The 19,520-nt window shown below is 37.7% G+C and overlaps 2 protein-coding genes across 2 annotated transcripts in view; both read right to left on the bottom strand.

The window, feature by feature from the left end:
- The window catches only part of LOC129751952 (neuronal acetylcholine receptor subunit alpha-7), a 658,912-nt gene that overhangs the window by 381,016 nt on the left and 258,376 nt on the right, over positions 1-19,520 (bottom strand). The gene's annotated exons all lie outside the window — the stretch shown is intronic.
- Positions 6,168-7,249, bottom strand: LOC129751934 (26S proteasome non-ATPase regulatory subunit 9-like). The gene is made up of 3 exons (XM_055747729.1): positions 7,029-7,249; positions 6,636-6,968; positions 6,168-6,576 (listed from the first exon to the last, which is right to left on the bottom strand). The coding sequence occupies exons 1-3, from the start codon at positions 7,131-7,133 to the stop codon at positions 6,349-6,351; spliced, it is 666 nt and encodes a 221-aa protein (XP_055603704.1). The 5' UTR covers positions 7,134-7,249; the 3' UTR covers positions 6,168-6,348.

The following is a 19,520-nucleotide window of genomic DNA, read 5'->3' as shown; positions in this document are numbered from 1 at the left end:
AGTGCACTGAACAGCACGAGAAAAAAGAAGATTTTGAGAAATGTGCCAAACAAGTGTTTTGCTTGCATTGCAAATCTAACCGACATGTAAGTGGCAGTAACGAGTGTCCGGAAAAAGTCCGACAATCTAAAATTAAAAAAATAATGGCGAGGCAGAATCTGACCTACGTAGAGGCGAGAGAAATCTTTTCTATCCCTACAGAAAACAGCTTTGACACACTCCCAGTTGAAGAATTTCCCACAATTGCGGAAAGCTTCTCACAGATTGCAGGTGAGTCATCTTGTCGACCGAGTGCTATGGCTATTCAGTGGCAAAAAACGAATGAGCGACGTACACCAGTACAATCAGCTGTTAAAGTTTACCCTGACACGAAGAAACAAAAAACACAGCAAAAAAGAAGGAATACCCAAGACGATAATGAGCAGCAGCAACTGGATCAGCAGATGTCAACGCAAACAACACGGATTTTTTCCAACCCGCACCGAGTGACGGAAAATGAAAAATGGAGTGAAGAACTACGAAAATCAGCCGAAGAAAACGCCTGGAAAAAAGCCCAGGTTAGCGTCATGAACAGCTACGTTCAATTTATGAACGGCAACGATATTGCAGAGGAAACAAAATTCAAATTTAAAGAAGTTTTTAAGAAGCATTTCGATCTAAGAGAAGTAATTCATACCGCACACAAATAGACTTATTTCGCATTAGAAATGGCAGGAATAAAGATACTACAGTACAACGTACAATCAATATATAGCAACAAAGAAGAGCTTTTGAGAACATTACACAAGGAAAATTATACAGCAGCATTGCTATCGGAAACATGGACTCAGAGAGATCAAGAAAAAGGTAAAAAATACAATATCTCTGGTTTTCATCAAATTTTCCATTCTAGGGACGATGGATTTGGGGGGGCAGCCATACTCCTCAAAAAAGATTTGGGATACCACCCAATTGATACCCCTACAGTTAGCCAACACACTCAGATAGTCGCAATTAGGGTGACCAAACTGAATTTAACGATGGTATCTGTCTACATCAGCCCCACGATTACCACGGAAAAATTTAAAGAAGATGTGCATAAAATTTTTATTGCTTTTGGCTATGAAAGAAACGTGCTAATTGGTGGCGATTGGAACGCGCACCATGATTCGTGGGGTAACGACTCAAATGATCGTAAAGGATGCGATCTAGAAGATTTTCTAAATACAAGTAATCTGATGCTTTTGAACAACGGATCCATGACTTTCAGACCAATAGGAATGAACAGAAAACCAACCGCAATTGATCTGACAATGTGTTCGGCAAACATACATGCAATTATTAAATGGAAAACTTTGGAATACGGTTTAGGTGGAAGCCACCATTTAGCTATACAAATAGATATAATGGATAAAAGCATAGTCACCGATCGATATATCTACAATTTAAAGAAAATACATCAAAATGTTTCCCAACTTGGTGCAGAAACAATAACCTCTATAAATGACCTAAGTAAAAATATAAAATCCTTTTACAAGAGTGCAAAAACAAAAAATACTCATACACCAAAGTTTTGGTGGTGCGATACCGTGGAAAAAGCATGGCAAGAAAAAACAGAAGCACGGAAAATGTTCAATAGAGTATCTTCATTAGAAAATCTCCTGATATTCAAAAAGAAAGCTGCACAGTTTCAAAGATGCAAACGAATGGAAATTAAAAGAAATATCGAAGAATTCCCAAAGCAAATATCTCCCTTTGCATCCTCAAAAGAACTTTGGAATAAAGTCAATAGGCTGACAGGAAAAAGAAGGTATAAAAAAGAAAATAACATTGTACATGAGGACCAAATTATGGCTAATCAATTCCTCGACACTCACTTTGGACCCCACGATGTGCAAACGGCGATACAACCTGAAGTTTATCCAAATTATGATATAGTTAGCATTGAGAAATGGGAAAATATTCTGCAACGTAAGAAAAACACTTCTCCAGGAGAAGACAAGGTGACGTATGAAATGCTACGGTTACTCAAAAGGCCTGTAGCACAAAATATAGTGTCGGAACTCAACAGCTATTGGAAACGTTTATACCTACCTCCTGTTTTGAAAACCATTAAAGTGGTTGCCATCCCGAAGCCAGGCAAGGATCAGAATACAGTCGAAGGTAAGAGACCCATTTCACTAGTTCCCACGCTGACCAAAGTCCTAAACACAGCTATTCTTGAAAACTTGCAAAGTTATCTGCAAGATCGAAATGTATTGTCCGAAACATCTTTTGGTTTTCAAAAAGGCCTGTCCACTACGACTTGCCTATCTTACGTGGTGAATGAAATCAAACAAGCCAAACGCAACCAGTTAGTCTCAGCTGTTATTTTTGTAGATCTATCTAACGCCTTTAACTCGGTTAGAGTTGACAAGTTAGAAGAAATTGTCACACAGTATGGTATTCCATGGGAGCTGGGCTGTTGGATAACAGAATTCTTGAAAAATCGTACAATTAGTTTCCAAGTGGGCAATGAGAAGCTTGTCAGACAAATTTGCAATGGCTTGCCCCAAGGCGACGTACTGTCTCCGACACTTTTTAATGTCTATACGAATCCAATACATGAGATAATCGAAGAAAATGTAACGTTGGTCCAATACGCTGATGACTTTGCGATCATCATCAAGGGTCAAAACATGGAAGAGGTGAATGGTCGAGGGCAACGTTATATGGATATTTTTATACAGAAATGCGAGACACTGAATTTCAAGATAAACCCTCACAAGACAAAAGCAATTGTCTTTATGAATAGCAACAGGCAACTCGAGGTAAAAGTAAATGGAACCACACTAGAAACAGTGCGAACCCACTGTTATCTTGGTATAACACTAGACAGAGGTCTAAATTTTGGAGGTCACACACGTGAGGTTTGCAGGAAGATGAAGGATAGAATAAATATGCTGACGATGATAAGCTCAATTCACAATGGAGGACATCCACAGTCCATGGTGCCCATATATCAAGCATTAGTGAGAAGCATTCCAGAATATGGAGGAGCCATCACAAATAACGCAAGCAAAACTAACAGAAATAAAATAGCAGTCATAAACAATCAAGGATTAAGAAAAGCTACGGGATGTACGAAGACTACGCCACTGAACACCTTGCTGGCCATAGCAGGTCAACCACCTTTAGAATTTCGACAAGAATATCTAGCAGCGAAAGAGATACTAAGATGTATTGTTACTAACAACGTTGTTGCCAAGCAGCTACAAAATTTGGGCAACAATTTGGACAACAATCGACTTTCATATTTGGAGAAAGTTTTCTTGAAATACAAAGATAGGTTTGAAAAAGTAACGGTACTGGAGAAGGGACGGAAAATACATATCGATATCGGATCGGAACTCGAAGGTATGACCATAAGCAAAAAAAACTGCAGCTCACGGCAACTCAAGCAGTTGGCACTTTTTACAATGAACGGGAAATTCCGCAATAGCCCAAAAATGTTCACCGATGCTTCCAAGGAAGATACGCGATGTGGAATTGGCATCTACGATGAACGAGTTAAAAAGAATTATTACTATCACTTGCAAAACGAAACGAGCATAACATCAGCAGAGTTATTGGCCATTCATTCTGCCGTTAAAATAATAGACAGCAGCGCTGTACACGGATATGTAATACTTACGGACTCCAAATCAGCCTGTATTATACTAACCAATGCCAGAGCAGAAACAAAAAGGCTTCAGGTGCTGAATGATATCCTAGTGTTGGCTGAAAGATGGAACATCAGTATCCAATGGATACCAAGCCATGTTGACATTCACGGAAACGAAATGGCCGATAAATTGGCCAAACATGGAATGGAGAATCAAAATAATATAATCGCGAATCCAATTTTGGACAAGGATCTCGTATGGTTTTTCCAAAGAAACGTGGAAAAAGCAGCCAATCAATGGTATACAGCTTATGCGGAAGAAAAGGGCAAAACGTTTTATGAATTTCAAAATACCCTGAATAAGAGACCCTGGTTTTATGGAAGAAACTTTGACAACAGACAAACAAGGCTACTGAACAGACTTCTAGCGGGGCACGATTACTCGCGATTCTGGCTAGCCAGAATGAAAATCGAAGATCATCAAGAATGCGACCTATGTGACGAACCAGAAACGGCCGAACACTTAATTTTGTTCTGTGCAAAATTCAATAATGTTCGAGCTAAATATGATTTCGATGGTCGTTTTCGAAATTTGATGGAACTATTCCTCACTAAAAATGAAGATTTCTACATAGAAGTTTGTGATTTCACGAAAGAATGTCAACTCGACCTATAAAACAACTTTTGGAGTTAGGGCATATAGTCTGAGATACTGGCCCTCATCTATTTTCAATGTCATCCGAAGGAGACATGATACCAGAAAGAAGAAGAAGAAGGAGGATGAGAAAGAGAATAAGGAACCGGTCGAAGAGGAAAAGCCGGCGGAAGTGATAGAGCCAGAAGAGGAAAAGGAAGCCGACGATCATGTGAATAGTCCGGAAGAAGCGGACACTATTAAGGACAAAATTATTTCACGACGCAAAAAAGTTCACAAAGCCACAGTTGCTGCGGTCACGGCTCGTTGGACCTATGAAGAGGGCATCAAGAGGCCATATTTCCACGTGAAGCCGTTGGAGCGTTGTCAACTTAAAAATTGGAAAGAATATCTGGATTTCGAAATCGAGCAAGGCGATGAGAAACGCATTTTGGTACTCTTTGAACGGTGCCTCATCGCGTGCGCTTTGTACGACGATTTCTGGCTGAAGCTGGTGCGATACCTGGACGGCCGAATCACCGAACCGGAAGTCGTTCCGAAAATTAGGGATGCCTACGAGCGTGCTTGTACAATTCATCACCCCGATAAGCCAAGTCTGCATTTGATGTGGTCCGCGTTTGAGGAAACTCAAGGAAATGCCAATAAAGCGGCTGAAATTTTGGTAAATTTGGAAAAAGTTTGTCCCAATTTGATGCAGATCGCCTATAGAAAGATCAACCTGGAACGACGCCGAGGTGATCACGATAAGTGCGCGCAATTGTACCAAACCTATATTGGTCAAGCCAAGAGCAAATCCATTGCAGGCAATTTGGTCATCAAATATGCACGGTTCCTGCACAAAATTCGTAAAGATATCGAGCAAGCGCATAGTGTGCTGAAAAACTACTTGGAAAAGGATCCCCTGAACACTCGTGTGGCACTACAGCTGATAGATCTTTCGCTGCAACGGGAAACGGTCAACGAAAAAGAGGTGGTCGAGATCATGGACCTTTTCATGGGCAGCGATGGTCTCGAGTCGGATCAGAAGATATTATTCGCCCAGCGCAAGGTGGAATTCCTAGAAGATTTCGGAAGCACCGCTCAGGGACTGCAGGACGCGCAGAAGGACCTGCAAAAGATTATGACAAAGGCGAACGAGACTAAGAAGAAGAGGTATGCTTTTTAAAATTTATACCTCTGAATAGTATTTATTTTTTTTTTTAAATCCACAGGGAACAATCTCCACCGAAGAAAGCATCGAAGGATGCAAATATCAGTGCGACCGCCGGAAACACGTCCTCCTCCGCGGCTTACGCAACTGCGGCCAGTAGCTACGGCAGCTACGGGGCCAATGCTTCGTCTTACTACGGAGCCACCTCTAGCCAGCCCTATCAGTACGATAGTTCATCGTACGGCTACAGCACCTGGAATCAGCAATATTCCCAGTCCGGTTACGGCAACTACACCGGCCAGTGGAGCGGCTATGGAAGTTACTACTAGGAAGATGACGACGACGAGCGCTTTCGTGTGGATTTTTCTTATTTAGACAACAATCAGGTTTTAACACTTTAGTTTGTAATTTTCGTTTTTACAACGCAAATTGTTTGAGACGATAGGGCCTTTTAGCTCCGTAAGTAATAATCTAACCATTTTGCCGCGCAGCAGAAAACGAACGCTACTAGTGTATGGGTCATAATTGCTTTGGAAGAGATTTCCGTTAGCTCCCCGGAGCAAGGCTTCTCATTTAGTTTATAAATGGACAAAAAGAGACTTATACTTTTCTGATGACCACACACTATGAGTGTGCTTTTCGGCTATTCGGAACACTGTATTCCATGGCACCACGGATGATGCTTTTTTCCCAGGCAGTTGCATCGGTTTTCTTAATGCACACTGAATAAAACACAATGATTGTCATTATGTGCAGATATTGCTCACGTTTTATTGAATTCCAAAATACCTAGATAAAAAAAGGAAATGAAAGACAAAAATTTAGTCCTCGGTAATCTGGAGGGAATAAAACGATAACTAATATACCAGACCACAAATGTAAATCTGCTACTTAATCTAGAAAAAGAACGCTCCAAAATTCTCAACGTTCAATCGAGTCCAATGGCACAATATTGCATCCCAACAACCCTCGACCGGTCCAGGATTTCGGGGTCAAAACCAGCTCCAGCAATCGGCCCTCGCGTCGAACTTTCACCAGCACGGTTTTGTTTTCACAACTTCTGACCACCATCGCAATCTGGGACAGATCCTTAAAATTGTTAGAATTAATCGTTCCAAATTCGACAATTTCGTCACGCAGAGCTATGCCCTAAAAATGTAAGAGAAAATCAATAAAAAAAATTCTACGATTAAAGAATGGCTACCAACCGCTTCCTGTGCGGGTGACCCTTCGCTGACGACGTTAACTTTAGCGATGGGTCGCAACGTGGCCAGCCTTGGCGACGGAATAGCGCCTGAGGAGGAAGTACCATCCTCGATATCCATGGCTTGCAGCTTGGTGGAAGCTAGATTTTCCCGCTGCTGGTCGGCCGATTCGGCATGAACCCTATGAAGCCCAGACTCGATTTGCTTCATCAGCGCCTTAAGGTCGTTCTGAAGGCAGATGATGCGATGTCTGGCTTGCCGAACCTGGTATACATCAATGTCATTCCGGGGGAAACCCGAGCCGTCTACTAGTGGATCGTCCATACCAATTTTGTTCTATACGAAAAAAAACAACGATGACAATGCGCAATTTAAAGCTATCGGATTAATGCTTACCGCCCGGAGGATTTGACCCTGCTCGTTGATGTTCCGTTCGATGTTTTCCTTATGCTGCATCAGCTCCAGCACCGAATCGCGGGAAGTTGTTGCCGGGACCACCATTGTAAGCGGAGATAACAGGAAATTTCCGTAAACAATCGCAGAAGAAACGAATTTCTGGACCAAATTGTTTGTTATGATACACGAATGTTGGTGCTACAATTTTGACATTTTTTTTATGTTGCAGAGCGAGGGGCAACTTGATGGATTTTCATATATTATTTATTTTATTTACATAGTATTCCGTCTCACGACATAACTTGACGAACATAATTCCTAAAATTCACTCGGTTCATAGCAACCGTTCTCCAATTTCTCGGGCACCCCACGTTCGCCAGATCACGCTCCACTTGGTCTAACCACCTCGCTCGTTGCGCCCCCGCTCGTCTTGTTCCTACCGGATTCGTAGCGAACACCTGTTTTGCAGGACAGTCGTCCGGCATTCTCGCAACATGTCCTGCCCAGCGTATCCGGCCAGCTTTCACCACCTTCTGGATACTGGGTTCGCCGTAGAGTCGCGCGAGCTCGTGGTTCATCCTTCGCCTCGTTCTCCTGTACGCCGCCAAAGATGGTTCTTAACACTCGTCGCTCGAATACTCCGAGTGTACGCAGGTCCTCCTCGAGCAATATCCATGTCTCGTGCCCGTAGAGAACAACCGGTCTAATAAGCGTCATATACAGGTTACACTTCGTACGAGGGCAAAGTCTTCTCGACCGCAGTTGCTTGTGGAGTCCATAGTAGGCACGACTTCCGCTGATAATTCGCCTCCGGATCTCACGGCTGGTGTCATTGTCTGCGGTCACCAGTGAGCCGAGATAGACAAAGTCTTCGACTATCTCCAGCTCGTCGCCGTCGATCATGACCTTGTTATTACTGGACAAGCGGGTTCGGTCGGTCTCGGATCCGCAGGCCAGCATGTACTTCGTCTTGGACGTATTAATCATCAACCCAATCCTTCCTGCTTCGCGTTTCAGTTTGCGGTAGATCTCCTCCACCGCCGCAGATGATCTGCCGACTATATCAATGTCATCGGCAAAGCAGATAAGTTGACTGGATCTGTTGAAAATCGTGCCCCGCATTTCGCCCACCGCTCGTCGAATAACACCTTCTAGCGCCACGTTGAACATCATGCAGGATAGACCATCACCTTGTCGAAGCCCCCTGCGCGATTCGAATGAACTCGACAATTCACCCGAAATCCGCACACAGCACTGCGTTCCATCCATCGTCGCCTTGATCAGTCTGATTAGCTTCCCGGAAAAGCCGTTCTCGTCCATGATTTTCCATAGCTCGTTACGGTCGATCGTGTCGTATGCGGCTTTGAAGTCGATGAATAGATGATGCGTAGGGACTTGGTGTTCACGGCATTTTTGGAGGATTTGCCGTAATGTGAATATCTGGTCCGTCGTAGACCGTCCCTCATATATATACGGGTTGAAAATAACGCTATAAAAGCTATATAAAAGAGAAACATCTGCATGATCAGGATAAAAAAAAGACAGAGGACGACACCCGACTGACCCAAGGTTCTTAGATACACTAGGTTCTCCGACTTTCACAGTAAGTAGGCGAGGAGTGAGCGTGGCTCTCAATGAGTTTGTTTATTTTTTGCTCAGCTTTTCTGGGGTTTGTTGGTAAACAAACTTCATGAGTTCCGTATAGTTGCATAGCTTACATAGCCAAAATGGCTGAATCGGGAATTCGTTATTCGGGAGCACCTCCTGAATATATACCCACCTTGGGCTGACCCACGATTTTCTTTTCGACCAAACCGACCCTCCTGAATGCCCTGCATGCAATAGCACCAGGGATGCCAGGTGTTGAGGATAAAAAATCTGGGCAATTTTGAAAAAAAGTCTGTGTGCGTCTGTGCACAAGGAAGATCACTAATTTGGTTGTACAAGTATTTTTTCGATGCGTGTGAGCGGGGGAGGGCGGGGGTGAGGTGGGTGTTGTATATGGGTTATTTTCGAGTTGAGAATTACATAACTAACACATATCTAACTAATTACATAATGAACCACGCCGAAAAAAAAGGTTATGAATGATTGGTCGAATACCCATGAATACAAGCGAGATTTACAGGAAACTTAGGAGGAACATCAATCGTCAGAAAGAGCTCGAAACTTCGAGAAAGTTTCGATGTTAGTTCAAATTGAATTTAAAAGAAAATTGTTAAAAGAAAAATGCGATCCGAACGAGATACAAAAAGAAATAACACAGCCAAGAACTAAACATTTTTAAAACATGCAAAAAGAATAAATTTTTGAAAATAATTGACAATTTTGTCAATTTTTTGAATTTTGAAAATTTAAAAAATTTGATAATTCTGAAAATTTTCAAAATTTTGACAAACATTGTCAATTTTGACAATCATATAAACTATGACAATTTTGACAATTTCGGTTTAAAAAAATTTTCATAATTTTAAAAATTTTGTCAAATTTGACAATTTAGACAATTTTGGCAATTTTGACAGTTTCGACAATTTTGACAATTTCGGCAGTTTTGACAATTAAGGCAATTTTGACAATTTTGACCAATTTGACAATTTTGACAGTTTCGACAATTTTGACAATTTCGACAGTTTTGAAAACTTTGCCGATTTTGATAATTGTGAAAATTTTACAATTTTTACATCTTCGGATATTTTGAAAATTTTGATAATTTTGACGAATTTGACAAATTTTGATAATTCATTCAATTTTGACAATTTTGAAACTTTTGACAATTTTGACAGCTTAGACAGTTTTGACAATTTTGAGAGTTTTTGCAATTTTGACAGATTTGACAACTTTGACAATTTAGACAATTTTGACAATTTTGACAATTTTGAAAACTTTGACAACATTGACTATTTTGACAATTTAGACAATTTTGACAACTTTGATAATTTTGACAACTTTGACCACTTTGACAATTTCGACAGTTTTTACAATTTTGACAATTTTGACCATTTTTACAATTTTGACAAATTTGACAATTTTGAAAACTTTGACAACATTGACTGTTTGGACAATTAGACAATTTTGACAACTTTGATAATTTTGACAACTTTGACCACTTTGACAATTTCGACAGTTTTTACAATTTTGACAATTTTGACAATTTTTGCAATTTTGACAAATTTGACAATTTTGACAATTTCGACAGTTTTGACAATTTGAACAATTTCGACAATTTTGACAATTTCGTTCAATTTGACCATTTTGCCAATTTTGACAATTTCGACAATTTCGACAATTTTGACAATTTTGACGGTTTTGACAATTTTAACAATTTTGACAACTTTGACAATTTTGACAATTTTGACAATTTTGACAATTTTGACAATTTTGACAATTTTGACAATTTTAAAAATTTTGACCATTTTGACAATTTTGACCATTTGGACAATTTTGACAATTTTGACAATTTTGACAATTTTGACAATTTTGACAATATTGACAATTTTGACAATTTTGACAATTTTGACAATTTTGACAGTTTTGACAATTTTGTCAATTTTGTCAATTTTGACAATTTTGACAACTTTGACAATTTTGACAATTGGGACAATTTTGACAATTTTGACTATTTTGACAATTTTGACATTTTGACAATTTTGACCTTTTGACAATTGTGAAAATGTTGACAATTTTGACATTTTTGACAATTTCGACAATTTTGACAATTTTGACAATTTTGACAATTTTGACAATTTTGACAATTTTGACAATTTTGACAATTTTGACAATTTTGACAATTTTAACAATTTTGACAATTTTGAAGATTTTAACAATTTCGACAATTTTGACAATTTTGACAACTTTGACAATTTTCACATTCAGACAATTTTGACATATTCTAATTTTTTTACAGTTTTGAGAATTTTGACAATTTTCACTATTTCAACAATTTTGACAGTCTCGGCATTTTGTCATTTTTTCAGATTTTTACAATTTTGACAATTTTGATCATTTTGAAAATATTTACCATTTTGACGATTAAACAATTTTGACAATTTTGACCATTTTGTCAATTGGACAATTTGGACAATTATACCAACTAAGACAACTTTGACAATTTTGGCAATTTTGACAATTTTGACAATTTTGACAATTTTGACAGTTTTGACAATTTTGACAATTTTGACAATTTTGACAATTTTGACAATTTTGACAATTTTGACAATTTTGACAATTTTGACAATTTTGACAATTTTGACAATGTTGACAATTTTGACAGTTTTTTTTTTTTTAATTTTGTCAAATTTTGTTTCTGTCAAGTTTCGAATATTTTTAAATTTTTCAAATTTTTATTTTCAGCTATTGTTCAAACTTGGGGGATTCTGTTTAATATTTTTTCTGGAACTTTTGTCATTTGAAATTATCTGAGCTAAACAATCATAATTAAAATCACCATTAGTACATGTCTTGATAAGCATTTTTGAAGAAAAAGAATCTGCAAAGCTCAATCCTTTCAGGCTCTAGATTGTCGGCTCAATCTTCATGTGATACTCTAACTCTACGGTTTTCAAATCCAAACGAGTGTTTTTTTGGTACGAACCCACTTCCGGAATCTTCCAGAAGGAGGCTTCCAACTAGGACATATTTCTGTGTGCTGCCATCTGGACAGCAAACATGAATTTCCTCCCTCTCTAGTTTCCCATTCTTCATCCCATGTAGTGTGTGGTGACATTTTCGGGTCTTCGTGTTTCTCGGTTTTCCCCGGAAATGAAATCACTTTCCCTCGTTTTTGGGTTTACCCGAACACGACCTCGTTTCTCATCAGCATTTCGAGAGTGAAGCATCCATGAGGATTTATGAATGTGGTTGTTCGGGGGTAAAATCTTTTCCCGCTTCCGGTGTGATGTGGTCGGTGGGACCAGAATGGAAATTCTTCCTCGGAAGCTACGAAAACTTTTAAACGAGCAAAGACAAAATTTGTAGAAAAAAAACTGAAAACTGGAACAAAGGCACATATTACTAATAAATTCGTTCCTGAGCCATCCTGAGTCGGAGTCATGCCGCAGCCTGGAAGTAGGACGAAAGACCGGAAGACACGACCATCCCGGAATGGAACCAGCCAAAAGTTATGATTAAAAAGCTAGAAGGGAACAAGTTCTGGTTCCACCAGTTGGCAAAATTATGACCAGAAGCAGTAGCTCTGAAACCTCTCATATATCCTTCAGAACGCGCCAGTCCTGCCATCGGAATGTGTGAGCTCCAATCCAATTCCTGGCTCCGGACCAGATCAGTTGGTTTTCTTCGAAACCGGAAGCAGCAGCCAAAGCATTTGTGAGTATATGTTTGTGTGTGATCGCAAAAGTGCAGATGCGAGTTCCTGTTCCTCTGGATGATGAAGATGCTGAATGCAATTTCCCTCCGAAAAGGCGAAGCAAGAATCGGGGACAGTGAAAAATTGAATCACACAAACTCGTGCTCGAGTTGTTCACAACTAAACCATGTGTGTGGTCACAGAATTTCGACCGTCCCTCCTCCCTCCCTCTTTGGAAGGACTTTCAAGTTTTGAAATTCACACCGCACTGCGTGCAGCTTGTTGAGGCGTATGAGGGTAAACTTGTGGGTGGTTGTGGGATGTGAGTGGTCCTACCAGAACTTGTTTGGTTTTGAAATATTAACAGGAAAAATTGCGGATCACAAGACCAAAAGGAGCGCTTGGTTGCTGGTGCGTTTGCCTCCCTGCCTTCCTGACAACCCCCGGATGAAAACATGTTTGTTTGCGGTGTCATGGTTTGGAAATATATGTGCGATGTACGCCTCAAACAGCAACCTCAAAACGCCATCCGACCATGCCAAACCATGTCGGAGGTTCCTAGTGACAGAATTCAGTGTTTTTTGGGGAAACTTTGGCTCCCAGGAAACAAAGTTTTTTTTTGTAGAAGGAATCTTTGAAATTTGTAAAATCGTCAATATTGTCAACATTGTCTTTTATTGACATTTTCATATAAACACTAGCTGACCCGGTGTGCTTTGCTCCACCTTCCAAAATTAAATTAAATTTATTAAAACAATTGAAATTCAGTTTTATTGCCTAGTCAGCGTTTCAAACTAAATTTCAACGTAATTTAGAAGCGAATACTTCAAAAAAAAAAGAGCAGCACCTGGAGTTTCTAACTTTAGTTCAAAGATGTTTTAAAATATTTTCTTGAGATTGATCTCTACATTTGTTTTTCAAGATCTGAAAATGTTAACTCTGTTTTTATAAGCTTCTAAGAGTTCATAATGATGTCAAAATGTTTGTTTTAATGATATGGACTTCCAGTTTTTTCCCTCTTGCAATGTAGGAAGTGATCACGAACTACTATTAAAACATTTTTTGTATCTAAATGACGCAACATTTCACTTTATTTGTCTGATAAGTTTTAAAATTATGCCAAATATGATATGAATAAAGTTCTTCTTTCCAACTCTACCCAGAAAAAAGGAAGGGTCTCAATTTTTTCATATGCAAACAACCTCTCTTCCTTTCATGCCAACATACTTGTATGGAAGCCCTGATTGGTTTGATAAGTTTTCAAGCTATTCAACGCAATTCATATGGAACTCCCTTTGTTCCTCTCATCTTAACACTGCAATACAGACAGGTTTGTTACACACATTGAAACATATCTCGTACCCAAATACCTTCCCATGTTAAAACCATGTTAATAATTTTTTCGCCATATACTAAATTTTTAGACATGACACATTACAACTTGAAGTGATGCCAAACAGCATCTGGCGACTTTTTATACTGTAAATTACTATTTTTTTTTTGTTTAAGCAAAAAGTGCAAATAAAATTCATATGGATAAGCTGTAACCCAGTGAATTAAGGGAAAGAATGATTTTTAAAAGTGAAAAAAATATATTTAAATTTTGTCATTCAACTGAATCAAAGCAATTTTCTCTCTTTTGTGAGGAGGGTCCTTTTAAATATTTCAACTAACTGACCTTATCTTTTTATTAAGAATCGATTGCATGTAGTTTTTCAAAAAAAAAAAGAATGAATCGAGAAAAAAATCTGTTTATGCTTCGATGGTGGTATGAATATTTTCTAGAAATTCATGCAAAGATCACAAAAAAACTTAAAATGTAGATTTTTGCGCCGAGAAGGCTTACAGTTTTCCAAGTTTCTTTTGCTTCTATTTTTTAATTTCAATCTTCATTTCAATTCAGATGCATATCCAGATAAAAATCCTTGAAACAAATCAATGTTCGTTTGTTGCATAACTAAATCAGTTCCCAACAAACTCTTGTTGAACGTAAAATATGCAAACATGTTGACAAAAATATAGAAGATTCGAAATATAGTGTAAAGGCTGAGAAATGAATTTAATACGTGTTCCTTTTTGTTTTATCAAATTTCATATCTGCCGTTTTTTTTTTGCAGTTAAAGTAAACGTTTGATACTCCACTTTTAATGAATGCTGTTTTAAGCAAAAGACCTTCATTTACAAAGACACTTTTCATTAGAATATCCACTCCAGATTCAACACGCGGATATTATATTGATATTTTTTAGGGAAAAAATGCTGCTCTAACTAACACGAAATCAAAATAGTTTTAATTTTTGAATTCGTTTAAATGGTTTTGATTCGGTCGGCAAAATATCAATCTGGGTCACATCTAGACCGCATTCATTAATATGTGCTGTACAAATGTGCTGCGAATCATAAAGAAAAATATCACATCTAGGCTTCATAGCGCCATCACGTGCATTGACAGTATGCCTGGTTGAGAAATACGCGCCCAAATGTTCCCACTAATCAGTATGCTATGCCATGGTTACTATTCTCTCGCGACGTTTGCTCGCGACGCCTTGACCATGGAGAAGAAAAACAAACCGCTTGGTGCCCAAAGGAAAGAAAATTTCAAAAAAATGGAAGCCATGACTTTAATTTTTTTCAAATTATTAAAAATTTCATTATTACGGACAATTGATGCGACTTTATGTTGTTTTTATTCGATATAAACCGATTCGCATGTCTCTAGAATATTCTAAATAATAATTTCATTTGAATCGTTTTGGTCATTTCGGTGGAGTAGTACTACAAACACCGTTACAAGAAAATTTTATATAATAGATTTGACAAAACAACATATCTTCTAATCAATGCATATTGAAGGTAATACGCCTTGGATATCAGGCATGAAAGAATGTTTCGAGAAGGCTTTGACTCGCATGGACTTCAAAAATTTTCGCTCTGTGAAAAGTTGTTCTAACTGAGAAAGAAAAAAGTTTAAATAAGAAAGAACTAGAATCGTATCCAGTTAAAAGACCCACAAAAGTGTACACAATTGTAAAGTGACCTGTAGCAAAGAAAACTCGGGAAATGGGAAGAATAAAATCTGCTTCAGAAACATCGTTTGCATTAGGTTCCAGCATCAGAACAACATCAGCCTGGCTGCTGCCAACTTTAAATGTACGTTTCCGAATCAACGAAAAATGTGTCCTGATGACAAAACTTATTTGGGGAGATCCTCCATATTCATCGTTAAAATTATTGCGCTTTTATTGTCAATTGCATGAATTTTTAGACTACACACTCATCTGGCGCAACCCCTTATAATGTAGTTTTGACCCGTTATCGGAAAAGACTGGGTTAACTCCTTTTTCATGTAAAGCCCTTGTACCCTTTATAGTGTACACAGCATGTACGTCAAACAGAGGTGAAAATTAGTAATGTAAACATGTAAAATCTACACATTATTTTGGAAGCCGCCCGCTTTGCATGGCGATGTCAGCCCTTTGATGTTAGCCCTTTAAAGTGTCAGAAGGATGGAAAGAAAATAATAAAAATAAAACTGATTTTGAATTTCTTTATTCATGCTGGTCATTTATTTATTTTCATGCTGGTGTTATAAAATATAGGTTTTAGCGATTCCATTTCAACAACTCACTTTTTAACTCAAACACAACTTTTAAACTTATTGCTTAATCCACAATGCAAACCGTATATACCATCACTATCGGATAGAATGACAAGTTAGAAGACTACCCTTTATTTAGTAAGCCAGCTTTTCTAAATAATGTGTAAAATTGACTCGATGAAACGACACTTTTTTTGACAGATCTCGGCTGTTCTTAATAATGGGTCAATTTTACAAGTTTAAGGTGTTGCGCCAAATGAGTGTGTATTGAGAGAATCTGATTTGACAGGTAACAATTCCGCACTCACTAACACCATCACATTCTTTATATAAACTATCATGTGCTAAAAGTTGAAAAGGGACTATATGAAAAACGGACCAACATCAGAGTTCAGTTACTTGAAATTTCAAAAAAACAACTTTCATACGCACCGTTGCCGTCTTCAACAAACTGCGCAGATTGCACCTATTTAGACCCCCGTGCAAATAATTTGCGCGCAGTAAATCTGCTCACAGACCTATACATAGACAATGACACATATCGATATTCTTTACATCTTTGGATAAAATTGAATTAAAAACAATTGCGACTGGCGTGTCAGTAAAAATTGTAAGTGAATCCATAATTTGTTGGCTAATTTTTCAGTAATTCGAAAAACGCCCGAATAATGCATGATTTATTTGTTCTGTACATTCTTGTACCCGAATGTACAGAATGCATTCTGTTTTCTGTTCGTTTCTTTTCATTTGTTGATCGATCAATTTTCTTTATTCAACTTCTTGGTTCGCATGCATTTCATAATAATTTTCGCCAAAACAATAACGATTATGCCGTTTGGAAATGTGATTCGAAAATCAGAAGCGAGCAACGGCTGATTTGAAAAACTGACACGGGTTGTCTATGTGTGCGTCAGTGCGAAAATATTTCTGCGTGGAAATTATTCGCACAGGAGTCTAAATAGGTGCAATTTCCACAATAAATTTTTCGATTAATTTCTCAAAAAAACTGACAAATAAACTTAACATAATAAAGGAGCACAAATGATTTCCTTTAACTATAAGGTAATAAAGATGAAACACAGAGAACAGACATACAAGCTAGCCCACGAAACTTGTGTAAAAATCCCAACACCCTTTTTGAACCAATTTTTGATTTTTGGTTGGGCCACCAGATGTCTCCAAACACACCAAAGAGAACTGTCAAAACAAAGCTGACTAAGTTTCAGTCAGTTTTCTATAGGTTGTATGAGCTGCTTAGCATGCTTCAAGAAAATAGCTATTGAAGTTTCGTAATACGTTCATCATGTTGCATAGAAAAAATAAACATAAAAGTTATTATCTTTTTCCACCAAATTTGTTAGAAATACAAAGTTTAAAACAGCTGGATGCTAAAGTTATATGTGAAAGTAACCCGCTTTGAGATGCCTAGAATCAGTACTGCTGGGTGAGACTGATCGTCAAGAATGTTCTTGTATTTGACTGGACATAGGAGATGCATTTTCTAACATAAATTACTGTCCAAGAAGTGAGAAATCTTATACCAAAGCTGTTAGTTATCTTAACTGTCATAGTAGTGCAAAAATAAAGAAAGTGAAATTCCCCCCAGTTAAAAGTAACTCTGATTTCATTTATTTAGCAATAAATTAAAGCCGTCCATTTTACTGAGACATTGGACTCATGTTTTGTGAGTTCATATACGATTACGTCTTTTCGAAAACTGGATACACGAAAATTTGATTTGTAACTTTTGAACGGCGCAATAGATGGCACTAATTGTTGTCAATTTCTAACGTATTTTTTTGGTGATACCTTTTGAAATTTTACACACTTTTTTGACGATTTTTTGTTCGAGCTTGAATGTCTGTTCTCTGTGGATAAAATTCAACATCTATATTTTACTGTCCAGTGTCCGAATTTGATAAAATATTCAGTTTGAATATCATGTATTTCAAATAATTTCTGGTAATTGATGCATATGCACCATAATATGTTGTGAAGAATTTTCTAAAATTTCCATTATTTCTTTAAAAAAATGACTTCCTATCAAAATTCCAATTTAGTTTGAAGAAACCATTTATAAAACCAACTGTTCTGAACGAACGTCATTCCAGGAGCAGATTTTTTGTTTTTGGAAAACAGAAAAACTTATAGAACCAAATGATCTTTTGTCGGATCTTTTAAAGAGTATTTATTTCAGTGCAGGATGACAGCTCGAAACAACAACAAAACATTCTATCAGAACAGGTTTAAATCAGGGGGTGACAATCTGGTTCTTCTTGCGAACAAGAATCTTTTTCTTTTTTTCTATCCATCGGGAGAAACGTTTATGGTGTTTTCCTCTCAAAGCAGTACAGAGTTGAAAAAGTCAAAATTTCAACCAATGAGGAACCAGAATGATTGTTAGTGTGAATGTGTTAGTGTGCAATCATTCATAATTCTCTAGGATTTGACATCTAGTCCGGTCCCTTGACAGCAAAATGTCAGGTTTGTTATGGGCCCACAAAATCGTGGGCCCGTAATTTTGATGGTTGTCAAAATCAATGACAAAGGATAGGGCTGTCACCCCCCTGGTTTAAATTTCACCATCAAAAATCCTCTATCCGAAGATGCCGTTTACGTGGAATATTTTTCTGTTGTTGATGGCTGGGACCAGAATGCTGCGGATATGAATGACGAGATTCTTAAACCACAGGTAAATATTCTAAAATGAGATGTAGGGGGAAAGTTCATATAACGCCCTATGTGGCTAATACGCGCTACTCGTGTTTTGAAGAATCCGTAACACTTTAAGCCTACATAATATTACCAATTTGTTTTAAATGCTGTGATAGGCCATGCCAAGTATGAATTTATCCATAAAAAAGCTCTGTGTCCTGAAAATTTAACAATTTTGGTTTTTCTTCAGTTCGATGTAAATTTTTAAACACTTTCAATAAGGTGTCACCAAGCATAGAAGATGAATAAGACAATATTTTCTGACACATTGATAGAGGAGAATCTAAACTATGATTTAACGCTGAAAAATCATACTGAACTCGCTAAGATATGCTTTTGGTAGGTGTAACGGGTGCACATTTTACTTGTAAAACCAACAACAGAAATTCCTTGAAAAATTTTAAATTTCTTAATTAAGAGTCAAGTAGAAACTAAACAAAACGAAGCAATAATAAAAATAAAAATATTTACAAATAGCCTTGACTTAAAACATAAAATTAAAATAAAGATTTCGAAAATTAAATTCAACGAAAAAAGTTGAGCGAATAAAAGCACTACACTTCCCTGTGCTTTTTTCACGTAAATAGCTAAGGGGGAAACACAAAAAAGGGGTTAATTAATAACCGGAACACTGGTTCACGGATCACAGGTTGGACTATTAAAAATTACCAAGCGAATTTAACGTTCTTCACCCAACTGAACTACAAGATTAAGTGATTCAGGAAGTCGCATTCTAGAATCTAGTTCAACTACGTACCTGAACTACCCGATTCGAAGGCCTAATCGAGAAGTTAAACCACTCTTTTTCGATCGAAAAATGGGCGTACTCTTCTCTTTGTGAAATTTTACCAAATGTACTTTTTTTTTGTTGAAAGAC

This window comes from Uranotaenia lowii, chromosome 1 (genome assembly GCF_029784155.1).
Source record: "Uranotaenia lowii strain MFRU-FL chromosome 1, ASM2978415v1, whole genome shotgun sequence".
Taxonomy (NCBI): Eukaryota; Metazoa; Arthropoda; class Insecta; order Diptera; family Culicidae; genus Uranotaenia; species Uranotaenia lowii.
Note: the sequence above shows the minus strand (reverse complement) of the source record. Positions and strands in the feature narration are given on the sequence as shown.